At 40.0% G+C, this 26,830-nt stretch overlaps 1 protein-coding gene across 1 annotated transcript in view; it reads right to left on the bottom strand.

The window, feature by feature from the left end:
* Positions 1–26,830, bottom strand: part of cdh8 (cadherin 8) — a 90,432-nt gene that overhangs the window by 20,072 nt on the left and 43,530 nt on the right. Inside the window, 3 exon segments of the mRNA XM_018697482.1 lie at positions 3,681–3,868; positions 4,138–4,305; positions 11,137–11,256. Of these exon segments, the coding sequence (XP_018552998.1) occupies positions 3,681–3,868; positions 4,138–4,305; positions 11,137–11,256 (476 nt within the window).

The following is a 26,830-nucleotide window of genomic DNA, read 5'->3' as shown; positions in this document are numbered from 1 at the left end:
ATATCTATTGTAAATGACTAATAGATGATTAACATAGTTATGTATGTAGTTATGTAATAGTATTTTTAGAGAGTATTTTTTGTGAGCTGCTTTTCACCCTTACATGAGTAATATAGCAAAGTACTCCACATTATCCAGGAAAACTGGCTCAAATTGCTTTGGTTTCCCTTATCAAAAATTTCAGTGTTATTCCCACTTGACAGCATGTAGAAACAACTCATTATATTTGTTTCCAGTGTCCTAACAAAGAGGGTAAAGGGGAGAGGGGGCTCTCACTGTTGCTGGCATATTTAATTACACCAAATCTACTTAAATGGTTTAGGGAACCCATAGTGGGTGTTTTATTAGCCTAGTTAATTTTGATTCAAATTATTTTCAGTATCAATATCAATTAAAAAAATCAAATAAAGCTTCTATGCAAACCACTCTTTTAAATACTGTATGTTATCCAAGCCATGGCATCAGAATGCAAGTCATATTGTGACCCATTCAAATTACTAATTCAACAAACGCACACAGTGCTTTGAATGAGTAATCCAGAGAGAGACACTTTGATTTTTATTAGTATGCATGGTGCTACTGTTGTACAGCTACTGTTGATTATTAAGGGATTCAAAAGTGTAGAAAGAAAACGGTGGAGCTATGTACCAGACATTTTGGAATCAGGGTTGCATAGCCAGTTTACATTCTTGTATGTTCCTGGTAAACAACGTGGCTTAACTGAATGAGGCTAAATTCAACACTCATCAACAAAGAGACATCCTTGTTTCTCCTGTGTTAACACCCCCTCGCCGTCATGTCGCCACACCACAACCCTGCTGTTTCATTCTTCGGTCCCTCTCGAGCGTTAGCATCAAATCAGTATGTACATGGGCCTTTTAGGGACTTCAAAGTTCAGCACTGGCTGCAGGGGTGAAAGCTCAGCAACCCACTAACATCCCTCGACAGGCCTGGGGGCTGGCAGATAAAAAGCTTAAAACCCAAACAGCAAAGAATCTCTGCCCTGGTTTTGTGCCTCTCCAGCCTCAGTTAGATCAATATGTTTTAACCTTGCCGCGAAGGATCTTTAATAATTTGAATTCCGCCTTAGATGGCAGTTTATAGACTCGTACAGCTGTTGACAGGGACAGGGTGTGTCGGGGAGAAAGAATCTTTTCTTCTGTCACCCTGGTTGGAGGATAACACTGGTGAGGATAGAGAACAAAAGAGCAAAAGCATAGCAACTGCTTCTCTTAACTCATCTAAACTTGAGACGCTGCTGTCTGGAGGGATGCAAAAACACTTAGTGTGCAAATGCCTTGCTACTTTCCCAACACATTATCATCTATCTTGCGTTAGTGATGTAGGCAACCAACTCAGGGCCACAGAGAGAAAGCTGAGCAGACATGGGAAGAGTGAGGCTCTCTGCGGGACACAGAAGTGGAGGTTGCCTAAAAGACTAACACATTTGACATTTGCTTTGTCAACAGTTCGAGATTTTATGACTTTGTGTCGAGTTTGTTCTCCAGCACTGATGTTTTCTTTAGTGGCAGTGAATTGTAGTCCCAGCAGATTGCCTTAGCTCTTATACATTCCACCTCCCACACAGTTCATTGTTCACACTTTGACAAAGTCACACCACATGTCCTTGGGGTAATGTCACTTTACATCACAACACAATGGCATTCTGGATTTGAGTGATGTATAGCCGTTCTCTCCAGACACACTGAACCAACCATGACTCAAGACTTGAGAACACCCATCCATCAATCACGTGTATGATTCAATATATGCAAACATCCTCTACCAAGCAGAGCTTCTATAGACTTAGAATAAAGAATACATACATATATAAATAGCATGTGTTTTGGTATCTTTGGTACCATGTGTTCAAATCTCAGTTTGATTTTCCACAGATGTCCTTGAGATAACCTTTGTTTAAACTTGCTTGCAGGTCACTGTGTAATTTAAATGCACTGCGTTTTTTAAATGTAAATTTTGCATGCTTCAGTATTGAGCAAAATACAGGATTGTGTGCTCTACATGTCTACAGGCGAACAATGATATCCTGGCTCAGACTTTTACAGCTTTTATCCTGGAGGAAATATTCATACTGCATTTGTACTGCATATCTAGAAACTTATTACACTGTGTGAAATTGTACAAAAATGACTCAGATCCCGGCAAACTTAATTCTATCAGCAGAAAAGCATGTGCCTTTGCTTCTGCCATACTTTTAAACTAATCTGATGAATACAATGCCACTAATTCCAACACACGCTACACCAGCATCACAATGTACCATGTCATTATGTGATAATGTGTCTGCCAGAAGGTATAAAAAAATCTGATTTTGTGACAGGAATGACACTTGCTTGCCTTCAGGAACGTCACACCTGGGAATATCTTGAACACATTTAATGTGCATTGTCTTTTCCTCTTGGAACAACTACTGCCAATGTACCCCCTGAGCAAGGCAATTACCCAGTAACCACTCTGATGAAGTTGCTTAGCGGACAGTGGTACAAATATGCAGCTATCAGATGTGAATGTGTTAAAATTGCAAAGAACTGGAGGTCCAGTCCATCTGCTGTTATGGTGACTGTAATATGGGAGTCAGCAAAACAGAATTTAACTTAACTTAAAATGAGGGCTGAATACATTTACAATATGTAGCAGTTTGCCTTAAGCAAAGACAGCTACAGCTAAATGGGCAAGACTGTGATGTGAAAATAAAAATATTGTAAGGAGAAAAAAGTAATTCAGACCTTTTTTTGGTACATATTTGCCATATTTACCACATTTGTTTGAATGTCCACACAGAGAAAGTCCAATGAGAAAATTACTTTACGCAAAAACATGTCAAAGTTACATTTGAATTCATTGTGACTATTTTTTTCTGTCACAGATTTTTTTTTATGGACAAAAAATATGTTTTAGCAAAATATACAGAAAAGCAAATGCTCCTTTAGCCACCAAATTACATGGTGGCTATACTTTGAGTGAAGCCTTCTCTCACACTCTAAAGCATACAATTTCACTAGAAGTGGTACAGAAGAGGCAGAGCAATCAGGCCTTATGTTAGCACGCCATTTAGCATTAAAACGTTATTTTTAAATAAAGTATTTGCCTGTCTTGGGATATTAGCTGTAGCATTTTGATGTATTGAACTTGGCCCTGGTATGTTTGACAGTCAGTCAGTGACTTACAAAGACAGCATAGAGAGGTGATTTTAGCCATTTGTAGCAAATTTACTTACTTTTTCAGAGTACAACAGCGGAGCTACATAATAGACATTTTGGAATCATGGTTTCACAGCCAGTTTACATTCTTGTAAACATTCTGGTAAACAACATGACTTAACTGAATGACGGTAAATTTCTGAACAGAGACAGCATAGTTACACTCACCAACAAAGAGATAAAGTTGTTTCTCTTGGGTTAACACCCCCTAGCTTTGGTGTCACACAACACAACTCTGCTAAGTAATTCTTTGGTCTCTCTCAGGCGTTAGCGTCAAATCATCACACAGTTGATGTAGCCGCTGCTAGCTAGCTAACTTCGCACCTTACCTAGCTAACATTAGTGAATGCACTTTTTAACCTAGGGCCCTGGTGTGTTTGACAGGTACTCAGTGATTTACAAATACAGGAAGAATGAAGAGGTGACTTTAGCCATTTGCAGTGAGTTTCTATGTCCTACCTTTTTCAGTCGAAGCATTCCTTCTTGTGTCTGTGAGTCCGTAATAATCTCAAACACGCCTTGGTCGTCTCCCTCGATGATGCTGTACGTTGACTTGGCATTCTCGCCGATGTCTCTATCATTTGCCTTCACCTTGCCACCCATTTTCCCTATCGGTAGGTCTTCGGGGATTACAAACTCGTACAAACCTGGTGAGGAAGAGACATAGCCCTTTTGTTTCTATAAATGTTGATCAAATTAAACAAAATTATGGAAGCATATTACAGCACTGCATCATCATTAGACATTACAGCAGTCAGAGGAATTTGTTTCTGAGAAGCCTGTTTGATGAAATTTACAAAATAACATTTATTTTTCCCAATTATAACCAATCAGAGAAATACTCATTTAGAGCGGCAGTAATTTGTTTCTCCTCGTAATTTGATTTGGGATATTTAAAGGTCATGAAGTTACTTACTTTTAGAGAACTTTGGTGGATTGTCGTTGATGTCCGTTAGTGTGACTGTGACTGTCGTGGTTCCAGACAAGCCCCCCATGTGACCTCCCATGTCCTTGGCCTGAATGACCACCAGGTACTCCTCTCTCATCTCCCGATCCATCCCATGGAGAGCAATTTTTATGGTCGCTGGAGGTGGAGACAGTTCATAACACATTAATGCAATTATAAACATGACTGATATACTCTGCACATCATTTTAATGATGCTCATGCCAGTATGCACAAGCAAGCACAAGGAAAAGCAAGGCACACGGTAACCTTCATGCTCACCTTACTCTCTGGGTTATAACATGCATTATTTTAGACCATGACTTTACAAAACAAGGACTCCATACCAAGCAGAGGTAAAGAATTCCCTGCAGGTTTATTCTCTGAAAAAGCACAGTCTATGTGAGCATAGCAAGGTGGTCATGACTGAGCCAGTTCCAGCACTGAGAATCAGCTGTGTTTGTTTTCAAATGCGCTGTTTCGCTGTCTGCAGTCATTTGTATTCTGATTGAGTGTGAATTATGCTGTCTGTCTTGTATAATCTTGAATATTGTATGCAGAATGGACCTTATTGACTCTGCCACAGCGCTGAATATAAAAAGGGCTCAGCACCGGCATATACGGATAATCCACTCAGGAAACAGAGGCCCGCAGGATCATCAAATGAATATAAAACCCCTCATAAAAGCCAGGCTTTGGCATGACACCCTGCCTTGGTCCTGAGCTGCCTCAGACAATGAGAATATGCTTGGCTATGATGAAAAACATGGGAGGGGTTAGAATGTTGTCTGTGCCTCCATTTTCTATTCTTGAGATAGATTTTCCTCAGAGATGTAACACAATTTCAGGGTCAGTTTTGCTTTTGGAGGTCATATGCAACACTTGACGATCTAACAACTAGACAATGTGAAGGAGAAAAGTTTATTTTAAACGAAATAAGGAAACTTTATCAGCAAGAATGCACTGGATCTTATCAAATAAAAAATCTTATGAATAGGAATCTTATCAAAAGCAACAAGCTACATTTTTTTTGTACACTGTCTAACTGGGGTTAATGCATTTTTTGTCCTCCACCACAAGCACTACATGTTGCTATTACCATCACCCCCACTCTATAAATTATTAGTGTCTTCACAGTAATGACTGAACAAGCAACTTTCTTGGCAAAAGAAATGGTGGTTTGTTGACCATGAGATCAGTACAAGTAAGTTCGGACCAGTTGGTCACACTGGTGCCATAGATCACTACTTCCAGATGCAAGACCATAAGTTTACCTTCAAATATTTATCAACATGTACTTTATAGATGTTTCCTGTCCACCAAGCATGGTCTTGATTTGAAGTCTTTTGAGTCACAAAGATGCAACACAAAAGTTATTTAAATTTTGAATTATTTTATCTTAGATACCAGTTTTCCTTGATTTCTAAACATATTCAAACCCTCTATGTCGAAAAATATGCAGTGGCATCCCTTTCAACTTGCCCCAAACTAGAAATACACATGTGATGGAGGAGAACACACATGCACACAAATGACCAGAGAACCATTGTCATTACAACAAATAAGGAAATATGTCATGTTTTATATAATATATAAGCTATAAATGAACAAATACACACCATTTTGATTGCCAAAAAGCTACTCATTAAAAAACACAAGAACTTATCCATGATATTGGAAACATTTCCTTGAGATTCTGGTCCATGTTGACATGACTGCATTAAATCATTTCTGCAGATTTGTCAGCTGCACATTCATATTGTGAATCTCCTGTTGTACCACATCCCAAAGGTGTTCTATTGGATTCATATCTGTTGACTGGGGATGCCACTGAAGTACACTGAACACAGTCATGTTCATGATGCCAGTTTAGCTGACTTTTGCTTTGTGACATTGTGCCTCAGATTTCTGTTCTTGGCTGACAGTAGTGGCCTGAGATGGTCCTCTGCTGTTGTAGCCCATCTGTCTCGACTCTCTATGTGTTGTGCATTGTGAGACGCTGTTCTGCTCACCAGAGTTGTAAAGAGTGGTTATCTGAATCTTAGTTACGTAAGCCTCTCTGTCAGCTCCAAACAGTGTAGCTATTCTCTTTTTACCCCTCTAATCAACTCATTGGATGTTTTTTGTTGTTGTTGTTGTTGTTTTTGGGCTCCATTCTGTGTAAACTCTAGAGACTGTTGTGTGTGATCCCAGGAGATCAGCAGTTTCAGAAACAGTCAAACCAGCCAGTCTGGCACAAACAATCATGCTACAGTCAGAGTCACTAAAATAACAGTTTTCCCTGGTGTTTGATGTGAACATTAACTGAAGCTTCAGATCTGTATTTGCGTGATTTTATACATTGCACTGCTGCCACATGATTGGCTGATTAGATAACTGCATGAATAAGCAGTTGCTCAGTTGTGTCTAATAAAGTGCTTGATGAATGTATGAACATACCCTGTATTCAGGCCCTGTTTTACATTTGGGCAGACTTATGACACGTCTCTGGTTTAAAATCAGTTTTTTAAAGCTTTGTTTTTGTTTTTTTTAGAAGTTGTGCAATTATAAGATGCGCCATTTGCATACTCAAATTTACTTTGAATTTTGCATACATACATAGATGTTGGGCCAGTGGTATACCTCTGTGAATACAGCATTAGATAAATGATCCAACAGAACACTGAACCATTTAATCAATGACCCTTGTGTTATTTAATAAAGCACTGCAATAGGCATTTTCAGAATACAAATCCTCTACACACGATATAGACAATACAAAAGCCAAGTGCTCAGTCAGTTCCACATGCAGTAGGTCCAGAGAATTTTAAGACGCTCTTGAGGAAAAAACAAACAAACACAAAACACAGAACAAGATACTTTCTTTCAGCACTCTTAGCTGAGCAAGGAGATATGGAATATTCAGACATGTTAGACGAATTTCTCAGATTTAAGGACAGATAAAACAAAACTTATTAACTGCAACTTTTTCTCACTTATACTCCCAACAAGAAATCATTGCCATTTTACACCATTAACATGCCCAAATACGTAAAGGACTCTCCTTCTAATTCTACTCTTCTTATAGAAATAATCCAGTATGTGTAGTGTGCATAAGCAACATTTATACTCCACATATTGTGTTATGTAACTAGTCTGAGTGATAAAAACGCATCACAAGTTAGATTTGAGTGCGAGCTCTGACTGGCGTCAACAAGGTAGGCCTACCTCCCTTTCACTCACACAAACAAATGAATCCATAAATAAAAAGAGCAACACAAACAAGTCACTCGTACCCTCTCTTCCACGCACACACACACATGCATACAAACATACTTCAGTTACCCTGCTAGAAGCAACACTCTCATCTCTGTTGATCATCGTTAATTATTCAAATTAATTCCTAATCACTGAGAAGGGAGGATAGACAAACACTCATTTCCATAGATATTTGCCTCAACTTTTTTTTTTTTCACCGACCATTAACCAAGTGATGAATTGGGGCATGATGTTTATTTATTTATTGAATGCTTTTCATTTCCAATGTGGCGTTGTAAGTGTCAAATGCATTCTAATGGTTGTTTTCCCCTTACCTTTTATTTTTCATTAACATTCATTAAAACATCTGGCTCACTTGAATGAGCCATCTGCATGTGCTCCGCAATCACACAAAGCATGAATGCTAATCCTTAAACTGTCCGTTCAGCGTGTTTTCTATAGCCACGCTCGAGATCATGAAGCCTATAGCACCGAGGACGAGCCCAATTTCTATGTGTTGAACTCGGTGTTCATCCTAATTATGTACATAAATTCTGAGACTGCCTTTCTTCCAGCTTGTTTATTGTGCGCTGTTTTCCAAATTGTGAGCAGCCGATTTCCATCTCATTTCTTATTAATATAATTTCACCATTATTTAATCATATTGCTTACAGACACATGTTAAAAAGTCAGCTGAAAAAGCAATTAAAGATCCAATCTGGAATCTTTTTTGAGATAACTTTATGCATGATGACGCTGCTGAAGAGTTTGCCTTGTGAAAGGAAGAAGTGATTATTATTATCATTATTATTATTATTTCATAACCCAATGATGTTACACAGCGGCATATGAGTACTGGCCCATTTAGCATTTGGGACGACCAGTCAGCTGATGGAAACACACAACTCACTGATGCAAAGCTCACCTCATATGAGTCTTATAACTTTGTAGTTTTAATAATGAATCTCTTGCAGCCCATTGTCGAATCATGGTGATATTGAATATATCACTAACGGTCAGATGACCCAGTTAAACCAGGACAAACATAATGCAGAAACCTTTGTATTTGTCTTAATGTATTCCGGTGATAGAGGCGTACTTTTGTCCTCAGCCACATACATGCATAGCCTGGACTTCCTGTTGTGAAAGGCTACACGTGTATCAGCCTTTCTTACTCAGCACCATCCTGACTGGTTCAGTATAAGACCCAGCGTGATTTTATCATGCTATGTGTGTGACATTGTGCGGATATAATGCTTTCCATTTGTGACGTCATTAATTGTTGTCTGGTGAAGCCTGATGAAGATCTTGGTGCGACCAAGCGTTACCTTACTAAGTATACTTGAAACCTCTGACACAGTGTATGGGTCTTATTTCTTATTTAACACAATAACATTTTTCTTACCATGAGGCTGCATTATTTTGCTTTTTAATTAAAGTTGCACACTTCTCGGGTTAGTTATAGTACCCCCAGTACAACGCATTTTTGCCCCGGTGTACTGTTTATGTTTTGAAACATAAGTGGGTGTGCAGCTGTGGAGGGAGAGGGGTAGAAAGGGGAGCGAGCCTGGGAGCCTGACTTAACAGCAGCTTCATGCAGCGATAATCTACAAGCATTTCAGAAAACAGATGGGCTGAGTTACCTGCAGTCCTGTTGTTGTTACACAACTTTTAAAGCTATAACCGACATTGTCAGCTCCCTTTTAGTGTGTATTTGATAATGCTGTCCCTTATGGGCTTGCTGAAAAGGGGTGAGGTTACATAATAGCAGCGACATATACATAGCAGTTAACAACACTCATTAACATAGTTGCCATGTGGTCTTCTGATTAGTGTTTTTTTTTTTTTTTTTTTTTTTTTTTTACTATAAATCCCTTTTTTGTCCTCTCAGAAAATATATGCATTTTAAACCTAATGTACCACAACAGAGGGGGATTACCTCAGGTGGGCCAGCAGGTGGGGAAGCTGTTGCATCTCCACCTGCTGGAACCTGTGCAACTTGTAGCACCTGCAGGCAGTGCACATGCACATAAAAAAAGCCACCCTCTCACTCACTGCTGTCACCTCAGTCTTTCTTTTTCATTGAAATCCACATTATTGGCAGCACAGAGACCTAAGCTGCCAAAACTCAGGCAACATTAGGAATGAACATGAATAAATGTGAACCTTAACTACGAATATGAATGAAAAGTTGATGAATTATAATGAATTGGTAGAGAGTAGGATGACCCTCCAGCCTAAATGCCAGTGTAAGGGAGTTACTGTTGATATACAGCATGAACAGAATGTTCATGTATATTCATGTAATCAGGGTGTAGATGTCTCATTTATGTTTCATCTCATGTTTAGATGTCACAGTTTATCAAGTACTTCTTAGTCAAAAACAAAACTGATTTCATCAACCTATCTCCCAGAAGTTATTGGCAGCAACAAAATTGTTGTTTGGATTATTATTATGTCAGAGGCAACATTGTTTTTTTGAAGGAATGAACCCCATTGCATTTATCATCTGCAATGGAGTCACCAGGAGGTGGCTGGGGTGGATGACAGGTGTACAGAGCATTCCACTGTCACATGAGAAACTGGGGCTCACATCCAAGGCAGCAGTATTCCAGCAGCTCTCACGTTCTGTGAGGTAAAATTACTGTTTTTGTCAATGGAGTCTGGTAGTGTAAAAAAAACTCTTTTTCTGTAGGAATCCTATCCAGTAATGACAGACATTTACAATAAACATCTGAGCCTGTCAGTGGCAAAAAAAAGCAGTTTAGTGGACGAACTTTAACAAGGACAGTTACCCATTGGATTACATTGCAGCAACTATTGTTGTTAGGTACGCAGTTCTTTCTCTTTACAACACAGATTCCAAAGGTTTTTGTTCTTAGCAATCATTTACACATCAGAACACAAGGAAATAAGGCCCAGGTTAAAAAAAAATAAATAAATACCATAGTTATCCTTTAAAAGTGGCTACATCAACAGTCTTAGCATTCAGTTGTCTTGTGGTGGTCTGATAAACAGTTGGGTCCTGAAAGCTTGAAATAAGCTTCACAAATTGCATCTATTTTACAATAAGTTAGAACTCTCTAAGGTAAAGTTATTCCTAACTGTCATTTGGACGTACTTACCCAGAGGCTCGGTCTAACAGTGATAGCCCACTACTTGACCTGAAGCGACTTTGTAAGCTCATTTATCTAAGCTGAAGCAGGTAATGAAAAAGGACAACGTTTAAATACTTGAAGGTTCTGGCCTAATGGGTCTGGCCTTGTCTAGAAGAAAAAAAAATCTATTGAAATAACCCTTAGATGTAATCACTGTCTCACTGTAAAGCCTATTTCTTTCCTTTTTGTCCCATTATGGGCGTGGCGTTCATTCATTACATTTTGTAATACATTATGTTCTCCGTTGGTTAGAAACAGAAAAAGGATTTGCACACTGTATTAATAGCTCCCATTAAATTTAATGAAGCAACGTTTCGATCTCACAGAGATCTTCTTCAGGCTTTGTCAGGCAAACAATGAATAACAGCACAAAGAGCACCGTTGGCTAGCCTGCTCCACAGAGGTGTCATCCTTTTGTGTCTCCTCTTTTTTTTTTTTTTGAGTCATAGAGACTATATTGGTCCTCTCTATTATTGCATGTGTTGCATTTAGCATGCTATGTCGTCTAATTCAATGTAAGTTTGAGGACTGCAAGATGCAAAAGTCTAAAACACCAACGAGTAGACTGTACTCACCTGAATTAGGGTCTACGGAAAAATATGGTTGTCCTTCCAATATACTGTAGACCAGTTTAGCGCTGTTCCCATACACTGGATCATCAGCATCTGTAGCTGTTACCCGGGTAACTGGGGTACCTGTGGGGCAGAGAGGCAGAATTAAGAACTGTAACTCTATAGTCAATCATCTCTACATCACTATAGACTGAAATTAGAATGAAAAAGTGCTGAGCCGGTCAGGATGAGACTATTTGACCGTATGTGGATTTGATGTGTCCTGTCTCAACTGTGTCAGACTTGCTTGAAATTTGCAATGCATTGCAAATGCAATCGCAAGTTGTGCTGCCCTGGAAGTCAGTTTTCTGAGTGTTTCATGTGCATATTTTTAATTTCATAAGCAAGAGACTGTATGAAAATTATCAGGGTGATGAGAGCAGTTGAATCTAGCTATTCTTATAACAGGAACTACTAACAGTGAGTAAATGAGCTGAGACAGGTGGTGGCTCTGTGAAATAAAAAGGCAGTTTTTTGTTTTTTTGTTTTTTTTTTTGGTGGGAAATTTTTCAAAGGTCCTAAGTCCCCCTAATATTTTTGTACAGTCCCTAACCAAAACAACAAAGAAACTAATTACATTTTTCTTTTTTCTTTTGAGTCTGAATTAAACAAACAAAATTCTATTAGAACTAGCATGTGTATCACCAAACAAACTGTAATTGGTAATGTGCCTTCCCATGCCCTTAATTTGTCTTCCAATCGTGTGTGTACAGTTCTGGCGTCAAAGTGTCAATTGCTTGCGGCAAATGTGACATGACTTCAGATTAAATATGTTATAATGGGTGTCTGGCCTAACTGCAGCACACCAGTCATGTCAGTGCTGATTAGTCATCTAGCCTCTTGTAACGCTAGCTTCTGCTGGGTATGTTGGCTAATGTGCAAATCAACACGACAGTGATGGATGTGTCACATACTTACTATAACACAGAGGGAAAAGTACTGTAACTGTATCTACCGATGCTTTTCGCAACTGTTAGTCTTCAAGAAGTGCAAACTTGAAAACGGATGTGTTGCGTCACCTGAATACACTATTGAAGGTTATGAGATAATCGAATGCACTGTATGTCTTTGAGCCTTTTCACTTAAAGTGAACTTCAAGCCTTAACACACAAAGAAAACACTCCTTTAAAGAGTTTGCCCAATTAAAAGTTTGGCTATATTAATATAACTGTTGGCACATGTATTCTTTAATACTGGAGCAATAAGCCATCACTTTCACATCAGCAATACTCAATGTAACAGAAATGAGGTTCTTCATTAAACCAATTCTATGAGGTTTGAGGGAAATGTAGGCAGGGACCTTCATCAATATACCAACTCTGCCAAATGCTCAAGGCAAATCAGAAAATAGATTAGTGACAATTCAATCCGCCATTGACAGCTCCATTATAGGGTATCAGGAAAAACTGAATATAAAGTGACTATTAACGCAATTAAATGTATCCATTTAATTCACAGTGACCTAGCTCCCCATCAGTCTCAGTGAGAGGGAGTGTGTGTCAGAGGGAGAGGGGGGAAAGGAGAGAAAAGACGCTGACATGCTGACAGCGAGCAACACGCTAGCAGGAAGCTACAGATGGTATGGTAATTGTTTCTGTGAAAGATGTTTAGAGGTGTACTGACAACAAAGGGAGATGTCCCTCGTCGCAGACGGCGAAGGTCCTGCCACAGGCACCTGAGTCTGTCCACTGCTGACAAAAATAAATAAATAAAGGCCTGTAGTAAAAACCTGCGCCAAGCGCGAGCTTTGGCTCTGACATTGGGATTCACAGGTTGCAGTTATGAATTAAAACATGAAAATAAAAAATGCAGTGCCAGATGTGACGGAAACACAGTTCCCTGTAAAGTTTACAGTGTGTAACCCACAAATCAGACATCTGTATTCTGCCGGCATATGGGCTTTTTCTGGCTCTACATGCCCTGAAACAACTCCCAACTGACCTGCTGACCAATGTGGAGCACAGTGATGACTTAAGATACATCTACTGTAACCTACAAGGAGTTCAAAATACACTCTGGGAATACATATTTTATCTCAAAGCACAGTATAACTACTGGAGAAAAGAAAGGGCCTTTCATAAACAAAACTTGCAATACATTTTTTTTTTGTTACAGTTTTTGAACTTATCTCCCTCTTACGCCGTCAGCTACACGTGTCCACCATTGATTAATAGTCACCGCTGTGTCTGTGGTCTTGGAACAGCAAAACAAAGCAAAAGCCACCTTTACACTCTAACTGCAGAAGGAGTTTCACTGTTGCAACCCAATTATTTCACAGTGAGAGAGCCTCAAGTGGTCCTCTGAGACAGAGGTGTTCTAGTAATTCATAGTCTTATGATGACCTATGCTGTTGTGTTGCCAAAGCTTACCTTGTAAATTTCCTACTGCTTGTTACAAACCATGCCTTTTGCAGTGTTTAGATCACAGCAGATCAATGGGCTCTTTTTATTTTTCTGTTTCTGCTGTGTTTCAGCAAAAAAAAAAAAAAACAAAAAAACAGCACATCATAACTTGATGTCAGCTGCTGATAGACTTGGAATTTTCTCTACTCAAACCCACTAAACTGCCACTAAGATCACTTACTCTCAATTAACATGAAATACACTGTGAGCATGATACTCCAGTTATCAAATTTCACAATAGGTATTAACACTGCAGATTATTGCATTTACAGTACTCACCCAACACTGCATGTGTTTTGTTGAAAATAACATTACTCTACATCTATACACCATATACTATAACACTTCAGTATGATGCTGTTGAGAGCTCCGCCCAGCAGTTTCCTGGAAAATTCCCACAAATGTGTTAAGTAAATAAAATACTGAATAAATTGGTTGACAAAATGTAAGGAAACATAATTATATGAATTATATCCCACAGATGTGTGCAATAATCCAAATTGGTGTGCTCATGCAGTAATGCTGGGAAACAAATTATATCCTGTGTGCCATAGGTGTTTGCCAATTGTCAAATGAATAAAATGAGAGACAGCTAAGGAAATTGCGCCTCTTTTTTTCCAGAGATACAGAGCCTTATCTGCCTTAAAGTTAAATTACTACCACTACAGAGGGAGAAGGCAGCCATCTACACATCCCTAATTATGAAAAGTACCTTCATACTTCTAAAAGGTGTCTGACTATTGCAAACAGGCTTTATAAATTCAGTTACACTATGGATTGAAGTGGGGGGTAGTAGAGGGTACGAAAAAATCTTCATAAAAACAGTGGAACCGCTGAAGCATGAAATAGCTCCCTCTTTCTTTCCCTCCCACAGGGGTAAAATGCTCCTCACCACCCCTGATAAAAAAATGAGGGATTAGGAAAGCCAGTGTTTTGGTCCTGTTTCAAATCACTGCAGATTAGTTCATCCTTCCCCTTGATAATGCACAGAAATTTCAGGGACACTGCAGAAATGGATGCAGCTGTAGGGCCAGGCAATGGGCACAGAAACTCAATTGTAGGAGGAATATTGTCTCTGGCTTTTATTTGAAGCCTGTAGCATTGTGGCAATTACAATAATAGCAACACAACACCTCTAAACTTCCAGGGATGAAAAAGCTGAATGGTTGCTGAAAACAAAAGCCGTGCAGGAAGGAATTAGGTATGTACAGTCAAAAATGTTCACATAGAATGAACATGGAGTCCTGTGTGCTTTACTGCTTTGGCAACTTTTCTACATGAAAAGTGTTATTTAAACACCGTTCTCGGTCAAACCTGTTAGAGAAGTGGAAGTAGGTACTGTCACGCTATTTCCAATCTAAATGGATTTGTCTCACTTTTCTTCTGCTGTCTAGCAGATGCCCAGACACTGAGAGATTGCATATAACATTCTCCTGGGAAAGCAAATCTCCCTCTGTTGGTTTGGGCAGTAACCTACAGGGTGACACGCATTAAGCATGTATGAAAATACTGCCTGCATTTACGGTTGTTTTCCCCCACTGAGTGTAATCTCATTAATCATGTCCTGAAGTGCACAGGATTTAATACCGTGCCAATAATTTAAACACACATCATTTTCAAGAGTGCCATTACTGTATATGAGGCATTTACATCAAATTTACAGCTGTTGTTTTTTTTTCTTTTTCTTTGCTTTAAGGGCCTGTGGTTCCTGAAAAGGCCCAAGAATAAAGACATGGGGGTCTAGCCTTCTGTTTTATCAACCGACACAAATAATAGGGCACACACTTCCTATTTACTCTGTACGCTGGCTCAGTGATAGGAAATCAATAGGAATCTCCCTTGAACCAGAGAGGGGATAAATTGGGGGATGCAGCCCGATGTGACACACAATGGCTGTGGAAGGACATTGCAGCTTATTTCTGTAATACATTATCCCACAACACAGCTTCATCTGTATAGCCCTGCTTATTTCCATGAAAGTATTGCAAGGATAATCAAACAGTGGAAGGTCATAAAGATGTAGGCCTGAGCCATCACGAGATGCTCGTTTGCAGACACTTATTGCACACTGCAGGGCGGCAGGAAAAGGAATTGAATTTGAAAATTAAATAATACACTTGTCCATACCTTTATCTACAAATGGGGACATACAGGAATACATAAGCATGATTAAGTGTCCACAATGTTACAAATCAAAGATGCTCATTTACTCCAGCTAGTGGCATCAAAAATGCAGCTGGATGATGAAAGGAAAATGAGGAATATTGTTTTTCCTTGTCAAATTAACACCACTGTTTGAAACTGGACATGCGATGGGCTTTTCAATAATGAAAAAAAAACATCATCACTACTGTACAAAAATGATTCTGCAAAGATGCAGCTCACTTTATGGGATATTCTGCATAGTGTAAAACTATAACAAAATCTTCATTATAATATTTCATGCACAAAGGTTCTATTTTCAGTTGATCTAACAAGAACATGAGCTACTTTTTTTCTCCTCGTTGCCCAGAATTCACCCTTAGCGTGCTTCAGTACAACTCAGCAAACTGCGCCACAGGGAAGCACTCTCAGCTCAAGTACCATCATACCTATAATCACTCAAAAGAATGTGTCATTACGATTCATTTACTATTGCTGGAATGCTAGATTCTCCACAATATCCCTACGTCCAACAAGCGTGGCAGCTGTGTAACATCCCGGCTCTGCTCAGCTCGGACCAGCTCAGAAGCGTGAAGGGTAGAAGACGGGGGGCATTCATATGTATGCAGGCACTGAGCCATAGAGAAGGGATATCACTGAGGCATGGGGAGAGCTGTGGGTTGCATGTGGCGTGGGGCTAACAGTGCCCTGCTGTGAGCCCTACCCGGGTAAAACAATACTGTTTATGTCTGACTGGCTTTACACTGCAGGGGTTGAAAGAGAGAGGGGGAACACAGGGATAAACAGAGAGAGGGGCAGTATTGTGCATAACAGCACAGAACTGTAACCTTAAGTTATGCACAAAGCAGATCTAAGCTATTACAAAGTTTTCTTTGAAGAAAAAATAGAAAAAAAAAAAAACACCACACCGTCTGGTGGCCATATTCTACAGCTATTACTCAACAGTGGGCGTGAGCAGCTAAATAAAGTGAAATGCTGTTGTTTCAGAGGAACTGAATAAACATGGCTGTGAATTTTCTATTATAAAACGTCAGCTGTTAGCTACAAGCTACTTGGTGTTAATAATATTGCAACTAGCAGCTGAAAGCTTTTGCTTTGATATTGCTTTTGCTAAATTAACCTTACTGGACAAGCTGTCCAACAAAGCCAGCTATTTTCCAATCTAGTTTTGTTGGTAAAGCTCTTCTTATTAATATTTTCATATTATTTATGAGCTAGATGTCTGTGTGTGGTGTGAAAGAAGTCACTTGTACTGACAAATCCAACTATCCAATCACTGTTTTCATTAGTTTCAATCTGAGTACTACCTGGCCAGCAGAAGCATTTGATCCGGTTAGTTTTGATTTCACATTGTAACACACATTGCGAGCACACTGAAGAACTTTGCGTCACACTATCTATGTAACGTCGTGACCACCCGTGTGTTCTGCATCTCCCACTATATGACACTGATTGATTGATTGCATCATCAGACCAAATTACAATTAAATAATTTGTCTCCTCCTTTCGCCACGTGCCAGCGCTGCTCATTTTCACTTCTTTTCCAGCTGTTTTTCTTCCTCTATTGTTTAAGTGCTGATGAGCCTGCCTCAACATCCTGTAAGTTCCTGGTTTGAGAGTCTGAATCCTTGAAAAAAAAAAAAAAAAGGTTCACACACTGCAGACGAACAAGTCAACTGAATTCATTTGTGCCAGTATAAAGAGAAACGACACGATATCCATCAATAAAGTAACAAAATAATAACTGACCTTTTATCAGGAGAGCCATTTTAATAGCTTTAGACCAAAGAGGAATGACATCTCTGTGAACCTGTTCAGCATATAGGTGCTCAAAACCATGCAAATGTTATAAACCACACCTGTGTCCAAACAAGCATGAGGTCCTTGTGAACCTGTAAAGCATGTAAGTGCTGAAAAGCATGGAATTGCGATGCACCATACTTACTGTACTGAAATGCGATGTTAATGTTGTGTCATTAAAATATGTTTCCTTGCATAATTTTCCAAATGTCGGTTTATTTCACAATAATCTGTGATGCTGTTTTGGCCCTGTATCTAACATTTCTAAATCTGTTTTAAGTAAGCTGCCTGAAATGCAGAAAGACCGCTGAGCCTCTCACTGACATTATAATGTTTGCGCTCAGGTAAATTTGACATTGTATTGGAAAAAGCTTCACAGTCGATTACTTTTTTTTCCCCCACTTGCTGTCAGCGCTAATTTGATTACTATCAACAAAAATAGGCTTCTTGACTGTGGAGTGACATGATTAAATGTGAAAAACCCATCTATTATTCATAAATTTCAAACCTCAGAATGCATTCATTGGCCAATTAGACAATTGTTTGATGAAGCCATGTAATAAATGATGTTAACTGCATGCTTACGATAGCAGCTCCGCTGTCGTTTAGTATTAGACAGGGGCTAGTCTGTCTGTTGGTCAGTAAATATTTTTTCCTGGTCTCATAGCTATCATTTCTTACAATAGCACATTGCAAAGTAATGTAATGAACCCCAGCATATAGTGAAAATGCAATAATGCATCCCATGGCAATGACTGTTTAAATGAGTCCAGCCTTCACTTAGCTACTGTTCACCCCCTCCCTCACACTTTCTAGGTCAGAAAGATGGCGTGCCAAAGCCTTTTTTCTAAAATGGCTGGACTGTCCCCTGATAGCGCCATTGCGGTGACAGGAAAGTGATTATGTATTGATCATGATCACATAGACACTGGTGTAGCTCTCTCTCCTGTCTGTGGGCAGAGAGGATAATAGCTCATGATCAGACTGGGAGACTGACAGCCCATCTCTCCAGGCAGTGCCGCCAGCACTATTTTTGGACAGTACCACCTATTTGATTGAAATGCATGTGCACGTATGGGGAATAACGCAAGAATTAAGAGGCGATTAGCACCGCGAGGCAGAGTATTGTCAAATACAAAGTGTGGTGCTGTGCTGTGCTGTAGTGCGGCAGGCCAAAGCTCTTGATAAACACAGAAACGGTTGTAACGAGGTGGAGAAAACAAGCGTGTCGAGGCATCCTTTCATCCATCCATCCATCCCCGTCCGTCTTTTCTCTCAGAGGGGAAGATGACATACTTGGAGGACCGCCAGTTGATTTTCCTACAGTAGTGAAAGCCAGTTTTAGATTCCTGGGCTGCAGATGGGCATTTATGGCAACACTGCAGATGGGCATTAAGGGAAACCCTTAAACAAATAAGCATGCTCATAAACAACTGGCATGTGTGAACTTTTTGTCATTTGCCAGTGTAGCCTCAAACCTCCCACCCCTTCATTTGTCACCATTTCCACCAAACACTCATGATCTACAGCCCCAGCTGTGACTAAAAGTGGAGGCTCTCCTGTACCGTGATGTTTTATATTTATATCAGGGAGATGTAAGTATTTCAGATTACAGGGAGGCACAGTAAATAATTGCACGGCAGGAATAAACATGGTCTCCCCCAGCACATCAGTCTTCATAACAGGACTAATGCATACTCATGCTAAACTGCGTGTTTCAGCAGGGCTGTAGAATGCAGCTGAGGAACGGGGCAAATGAATGAGGAGCGCCCTGCGGAGGCTGAAAAGATCAGGATATATGTGTTTATATCAGGCTGTAACACACTTTTCAAAATTAGACTTGGCCAAATACAACATGGGCCAGAGGAGGGTTTACAAAGGGAAAAAAGTATCTTGAAGATAAGATATGGTTGTCAGCATCCAAGAAATTGTTCCCCAGAGCCAATGATGGATAAGGGATGCTGCGCTTTTGAAGAGCAAGGGGACCGTCACACTTAAGCACTTACATTGTCATTGTTGTACTACAATTACTAGTCTTTCATAAGACAGTTAGGAAGCCGCCGCAGAGAAACAGGGGACAGTGTGTGTGTGTCTGTGTTTGTGTGTTTGTCTATGTGTGTGCGCACACGTACAATACATGTCTGTGTGCGCACATGACATCCCTTTTTCAAGGAGTTGGCTACTGAGTCTGATGCCTTGACAAGCCGTTTACAGGAACGGCGGGAACAAAATAATTAAAAGGGTCCTTTGTTCCCCACTGATGGCCGTGACATATGCCGCCATTTTAAAGGGTTGTGTCATTGATTCACTTTAATTAGTTCATAGGAAATGTGTGTGACATGCAGATAGAGTTCAGGACTGGAAGTCGAGGACGGAAAATTGGGCACTTCACATGTTTAATTGCTCCCACGGCATTTACAATGGCAAGGTAATAACAAAGAATAAGGCAAAGTATATTTTCTAATGAACAACTTTATCATGGGTAAATGAACAAAATGTTGCTTAATTTGAGAACTCTGCCACAGGGGCAAGGGTGTTTAATGTGAATTATGCTTCCTCAAAAAAAAAAAAAAAAAAGGGAAAAAAAAGAAGTTTCAGCATAATGCAAAACTGTGGTGGGAAATGAACCTGCGGTTAATATTTTGCTGCACTACATCAGCACTAGCTCCTGAGAGTGGAAACCAGAGATCAAAGTTATTACTTAATACCAGAAATGAATTACTTATGTATACGCTGTTGCCAAAATGCCCTTAACGAGGCGTGTAGCCCAACACTGTTCCAGCTGAGCTGCTCAGTGGCCAACAGCCACTGAGAGTGTGTGTGTGTGTGTGTGTGTGTGTGTGTGTGCATGTGTTTGTATATATTTCTGTGTCTGTTTGTGTGATTGCAGAGCTACTGTATATGCTGAGAACTGAGAGGAAACACTTTACAAAACGTACAGTGTGTTCTGATGGACTGGACTCAGTAATACCTTATGTTTTGCTAGGGTTACATATTACATATATTTTTCATTTAAAAAATTCATACAGAACAAAATCTATGTTAAGATTATTCTGACAAAATTATGATAGGATGGGACCAGCATGGGATGACACAACTAGACAAAATAATAAAATGCTCCACTGGATTGAAATCCAGAAGAATGTCCTGCCCACTTAGACTTCCTGGTTAAGGATTCTTGTTTAACCACAAACTGTGCAGTTTCCCTGCTGCTCTATCAAGTTCAAGCTTCTCACAGCAAGTAAGCAGCAAATGTCTTCGGAATCAAGTGCCTGCCAACCATTAGGCCACATCAGTGGGAGGGAAAGAACAAATGATATCTCAGCAAACTCCCCTTGAAACCCAGACAAAAAGAGGAATAGACAGCACTGTGCAGACAAGGAAGAAGCCATGCCAATTTAAGATGTGGAAGAACACTACCAAATCATCGACTGAGGGATATTTTTGCCACAGCGAGTTAAGTCAATTAATTTTCAATTACAAAGTTTATCTTAGCTTGTGATTATTTTTTAAGGCCCTGAGAACATTTTTTTTCAATCAGCTTCCTACTATGAGCTATGGGGTCCTAAATGAACACAAAACAATCTGCAAAAGTGTCTACATGAGGGATTTTTTCTGAATTTGAGTTTGTTATCTGTCCTCTTAGTACTGGTTTGAAGTGGATGTAGCTCAACCATAAAAACGTGATGTTATGTTTCCATGCATAAATACGATCTATCAAATGAGATTGGCTGAGACATGAACATTTAATGTTGATACAATGAACAAAAGGTAATCTCGGATCTGAAGTAAAATGATCTAATGAATAAAATTGGACTAAAACTAAAAATAAGGCATGAGAAAAGGACTAAATTCCAACTCAAATTTTACTCTTTGTGAAATGAAAAAAAAAAAAAAAAATTCCTGCAAAACCTGTACAAAAGTATAGCTTGAGACCAAAGGTAATACTCAAGAACTTTTATCAGTTATATGTAACAGAAAAACTCAATATGCTTTAGGTGCCAGCGTGAACGTTCACATTCTTTCAGAGTGTGTTATTTTCATATTCTGGGGGCAGCAGTAGCACTAAGGACGATGTTTCATTAAAAACAAAGGACAGAGTTGGAGGGAAGCTTTGCTGTCCCTCCCTCAGCTACGACTCCCCCAGGCTGCTGCAGTGCACGAAGATGTTCTCAGTCAATTACATATTTTTCTATTCTTGCAGCCTGCAGAGGTAAAATAAAACCTCAAGCCTCTCAGTGACAGTGGTAGCACACAGTCTGTGGCCCATAACTCCAGCAATTGGCCCATCTAAAAGCAACGCGTGACAGAGGTCCTTCACCTCCCACACAACTGCATTAAGACACTGAACTCCACTGAATCCAGCCATACTGCGGGTTTTTAGCGGCAAGCACCTTCTAAGTAACACATTCTATCTTCTGACAGCCGTCCTGGAATGAGAAGGGTTAAAATGTTCTCCCAGGGGAACGTTGAAACGTAGTACGTCTACGTGACTGGTGACTTAATGTCTCCGTCAGCCGGTGAGAGCGGAGCTATGCTGCTGTCTGACAAGCAATCCATCACAGAGAACACACAGACAGAAAGCTGCATGCTGCCACATAAAGCGTCCGCACGGCAGAGACACGCTGAAATACACGCCTACAGCACGCACCTACCGGCACACACGTCCAACCTGTATACGCCACGAGGGAGACAGATACACATTCATGCTTTTGTTAACCTGAAAACAGTCCTAAGACATAGGAAGAGAGACAGATGCACAAACACACTCCAAATACTGAGCTAAAACCTAACACACCCCTTAACTCTCAAAGTAGGTGGCCACCAGAAAAAAAAGGGGAGAAAAAATGATAAAGGAGGAGAGCGACAGAAATGTTGGAATGTGGATTTACACCCCTAGTAATCCCAAGGTTTGTTTACACTCCCAGAAGTGAAGTGAAATTTTAAAGGGCTATCTCTGTAGCGTGCTGGAGAGCAGATTCACCCAATTACACAGCAGCCCCCAGTGTGACATAGTAAACCTGCTGTAGGATTGACTGTGTTTGTGTTTGTGTGTGTGGCTTTATACGTGTGTGTGTTTGTGTGTGTGTGGACACCAGACTGTGACTGTAGTAAAACCACAAACTGACTAAATCCATACTGCAGTGTTGAGAGCAATACAGCTGCCAGTGCTCCAATACACAACCAGCCAGAGCAGAAGAAGAAGTCTGTGTGATGCCACAAATCAGCCACTTGCATGACAGCGAGACATGAGGGTAATACACAGAGTAACCAGACCTGAATTAGGTATTGGTCTGTGATAGAATACAATAAAAATAGCACATTTAAAATAATACCTGAACAAGGAAAACGGGGAAAAGAAAAGATTAAAAACTAAATTACAAGCAGGGCTATAAATTCTGATGACAAAATAAAAGCAGTAAAACCACGGCAGACAAGTCGTCTTTTTTTCTTGCTTTTTTTTTTAACTTCCCCTTCATTGTATCAGACAGCTGAGGCGTGGCAGCAACTGTACAAGCCAGGCGAGGACTTTAGTTAATGGGGACAGACATCAAGCGAAGGGCCTCGCCCGCAATGGAGATTTGATCCTTTCGTCTTATCAGCTTCTTTTTCAAATGACCTTGCTGTACGGACTTTTATGCCTCTCCCCTTTATTCTCTGCCGGTGATTGGATGGGCCTCTCTAGTCTCAAATCTCTGCCACCTTGATGAATGTGTTCCACCCCCATTTATGTTACATTGACCAATCCCCCTCCACCACCAGCTACAGTATGGTACATGAATCTTGGTTGTAGTCACTTGAAAGGTGTACTCACGCATGCGCACAGACACACACACACAACCACATACAAAAACCAACTAATAAAGATACTGTGAAGCCCCTTTTTATGTTCTTTGTTTGTTAAATTAAGTCTACACAGTCTTTTGTGGAAGCCAAATGTAACTTTAAAAAGTGTTATTATCTCTTTCAATGGGATGCAATCGCTGCTTTTAATTTTAGGTACTCAGTGCCAGGTGCCTGCAGGGTCCAAATAGCTATGGTTGGTACTTCAGACAATTAATAATGCAGACATAGAGGGATGAGAGTACAGGGGATCCTGTTCTTGCTGCTCAACGCTCTAAAATCACCTGAAGCATGACAAGGGTGCACAGCCTCCAACACACACACACACACACACACACACACATTCACATTGACTTTTGACTGCAGAGCCACAGAGGAAAAAAAAAAAAGTTCTAGCTTGTTTTGAAAAAAAGCACAAGTAAGTGGGGATGACGTTCTGCACAATACAAAGACACAGCAGGAAAGAGACGCAAAGGAGCAAAGAAGGATGAATGCAGAGCAGGAAAAGTGTATCCAAAAAAAAAAAGAAAAGGCCCTGCAACACAACATTAAATATCCACAACTCTCTTCTTGAATAATTAATAGGTAAGCCACGGCTGCGTACTGAAGAATGTGTATGAGAAAGCATCCTGGCATCTTAGCAGATATGAGTAAGCATTTGCCAAGTCGGAGGTGCAAACTGGAGCCCTCCTCATTTTGCCTGCTACAGCGATGATGCAGAGCGGACCTCCCACTCACCAGCATGACTTCAAACCATCCCTTGTCACTTCTGGCTGATATGTAACACAGCTGATAAGGACACACACACACACACACACTCACACATGCACACACAGACAGACTCACACACAGGAAACTTAGATTACTTCCACAAACCATGGAAATAGAACTTTTCAAGTGTCATATTTCAGGAATCACCGAAGGGATTTCATAAAGTCTGTGAAATATGTTCTGTCTTAATCATCAGAAATGATTCCTCCCAAAGTTAATAACTAAAGCTCTAAAATTATGGAGCTGTGTTGTGTGTGCACAAATAAATGAAGGAAACATCAACAACAAAATTTCTAAAAATGTCCTCTGTCTAACATTGTAAACAAGAACATGTTGTACACTTCAGCAGTATAGCAGAGAGGAAATGCGGCGAATGATCCCAGCTCAGTGTGTCATCTGTAGAACAGGGGGCTGATGGGCAATTAGTGAGTAAGTGTATGACTGAGTGAGTGAGAAAATGACTGTTTCAACTGAGCTACACCAGATCTATCTCCAGTACGATGTGATATGTACTTGGCCCTAATGAATGCAGCTAGTGGTGTTCGCGGCAAACTTCACAGACCTCAGGCACAGGTGAGTTTGCGGTGGAATATTTTAATGACACATGGATTCTATTGCTGTTAACTACAACACCTGTTGAGCTAACTCAGGTACTCAGTCACACACATACTTTTTTTGGTCATCTATACGTCAAAAAAATGACATTGCCATCACAGCCATAGCGATGTTTTTGTAATAAAAGTATGTTCAATTTCATTGTGGAGCACAGAATTATATGCAAATAAGTCACGTGCTCCAGGGAGATACAAAAACATGGGGACACAAAGGCTGTGGTGACTTATTATTTATTGTATAAAGCAATAACATTCTCAAGGCCATGCTATGCTGTTTGGCCCTGGTGTGCTGGGGGTCATAGGGTCACAGGCTGAAGGCCAGGTGCTGCACATTAGCGCTAGTACACCACATCTCTGTTATTGATATTTTTGTTGTTGAGGGACTGTGGGGAAAAAGTAAAAAGCTTTATCTATACTATAGAACCAAAACAGTTATATAAAGTGAAATGAAATCCATCACAGATGTATAAAAAATGCTCCATTATGTCTTGGTCCAAACAGCCCTTCAATTTGTTCTGCTTTACATCAACAACAGTTGTACCCACTCTCCACTGCAGCATCAGAAGGGCTCTGAATAGAAGCTGACTGGAAGCTGTGGTAAGTGCATACGCAGGATGTGATTTTTGACAGCTGTCTCACTTTAGGGGGGAAAAACAAAGGCCACTCAAATCATCAACTAAGGTATCCAAAGCAAAATTAAATAGTATTTAAACAGTTGTATAATGTCTTCTGTGGCTCTGAAGAAGTTTTGTGAAGCCTAAGAAAACTCTCTGCCCACAGGCTTAGAGGCCACAGTTTTTGAACTGGAAGCCTGCATTAGAGAGAGAGTGAGGTTCAACAGATGCACAGAGGGCATTTACCAGGCAGCAGGTCTAACAACAGACTTTAATTGTAAGATCCAGTAGAGCTATCTTTTGGAGCTGAACCAAATTATGGCCTAAAAATGAGGCCATTAATTTTCACCATACTATTTTTAAATATTTGTCTCCAACTTTATGGTAGTGCAACATTAAATTGTTGCATTTCTTAGTGAATTAATCTATTTCTGCCATTTTTACCTCTGCCAAGGTTATGTTTTCATCTGTGTCTGGTTGTGTGTTGATTTGGTTGTTTGTTTATGTGTTGTATCTGTTGTGCTGAACTGATTTGCACCAAACTTGGTGGAGGGATGGGGCATTGGCCAGGGAGGAAACCAACACATTTTGACATAGATCCATTTAAAGGGGCAGGTGCAGTATTTTTATATTTTATATTTTATATTTATCACTTTCCTTAACATTGCAAGATAGGGCACAAGAAGTAAACAGGACTATAGGACTGTTTGGCCTTGGTGGAGGTTGTTGAACATACTTTGTTGTTCATCTTACATCCAGAGACACATGGTCATGGTGCCATGGCAAATATCCATTCACTCATTCATTCACTCACTCACTCATTCACTCGCTCACTCCGACCATGTGGCCATTGGAGGACAATGCATTGTCTTCAGATGACATGCTGAAACAGGATCAGTCCCTCTCCTCCCCTGCAGTCCCGCTGAACTGAGGATGCAGTGTCCTTGTTATCACTCTCAAATTGATTAACTGACCTTGATACAATGATTAGCAGTGTGTGACAGCGTGACAGCATAAGATGAGACTAGCATGAGTTTCATGGCTGTAAAAACTTTCATTACAAACACTTAATTAAACAGAGCAGTAACCTGGAATATAACGGGTTATGTATTTTTGACAAAAGGTCCCTTCGTGTATTAATTCTGATGCTGCAGCCATTAATATTAAAAAACTGCATTCAGCCAAATAAATTTCATTTTTAACCTTTGCTTCCCTCATGTCCCTCTGTACCACTGTTGACCCTGTTACATGAAATCAGTTTAATCACATCCACTCAGAGCAGAAACACAGAGGGTGGCATCTGTGACAGCCTCGGCTATTTGCATCCTTCTCCTCATCATTGCAAAAACAGGCTCACAAAAGCTTGCTCCCATGCTCAAACACACACATACACACACTCTCTCCCTCATTTACCTTCCCTTTCATGAACTTTGTTTGTTATTTACCTCCT

This window comes from Lates calcarifer, linkage group LG2 (genome assembly GCF_001640805.2).
Source record: "Lates calcarifer isolate ASB-BC8 linkage group LG2, TLL_Latcal_v3, whole genome shotgun sequence".
Taxonomy (NCBI): domain Eukaryota; kingdom Metazoa; phylum Chordata; class Actinopteri; family Centropomidae; genus Lates; species Lates calcarifer.
This window is presented reverse-complemented; position numbering and strand designations above follow the sequence as displayed.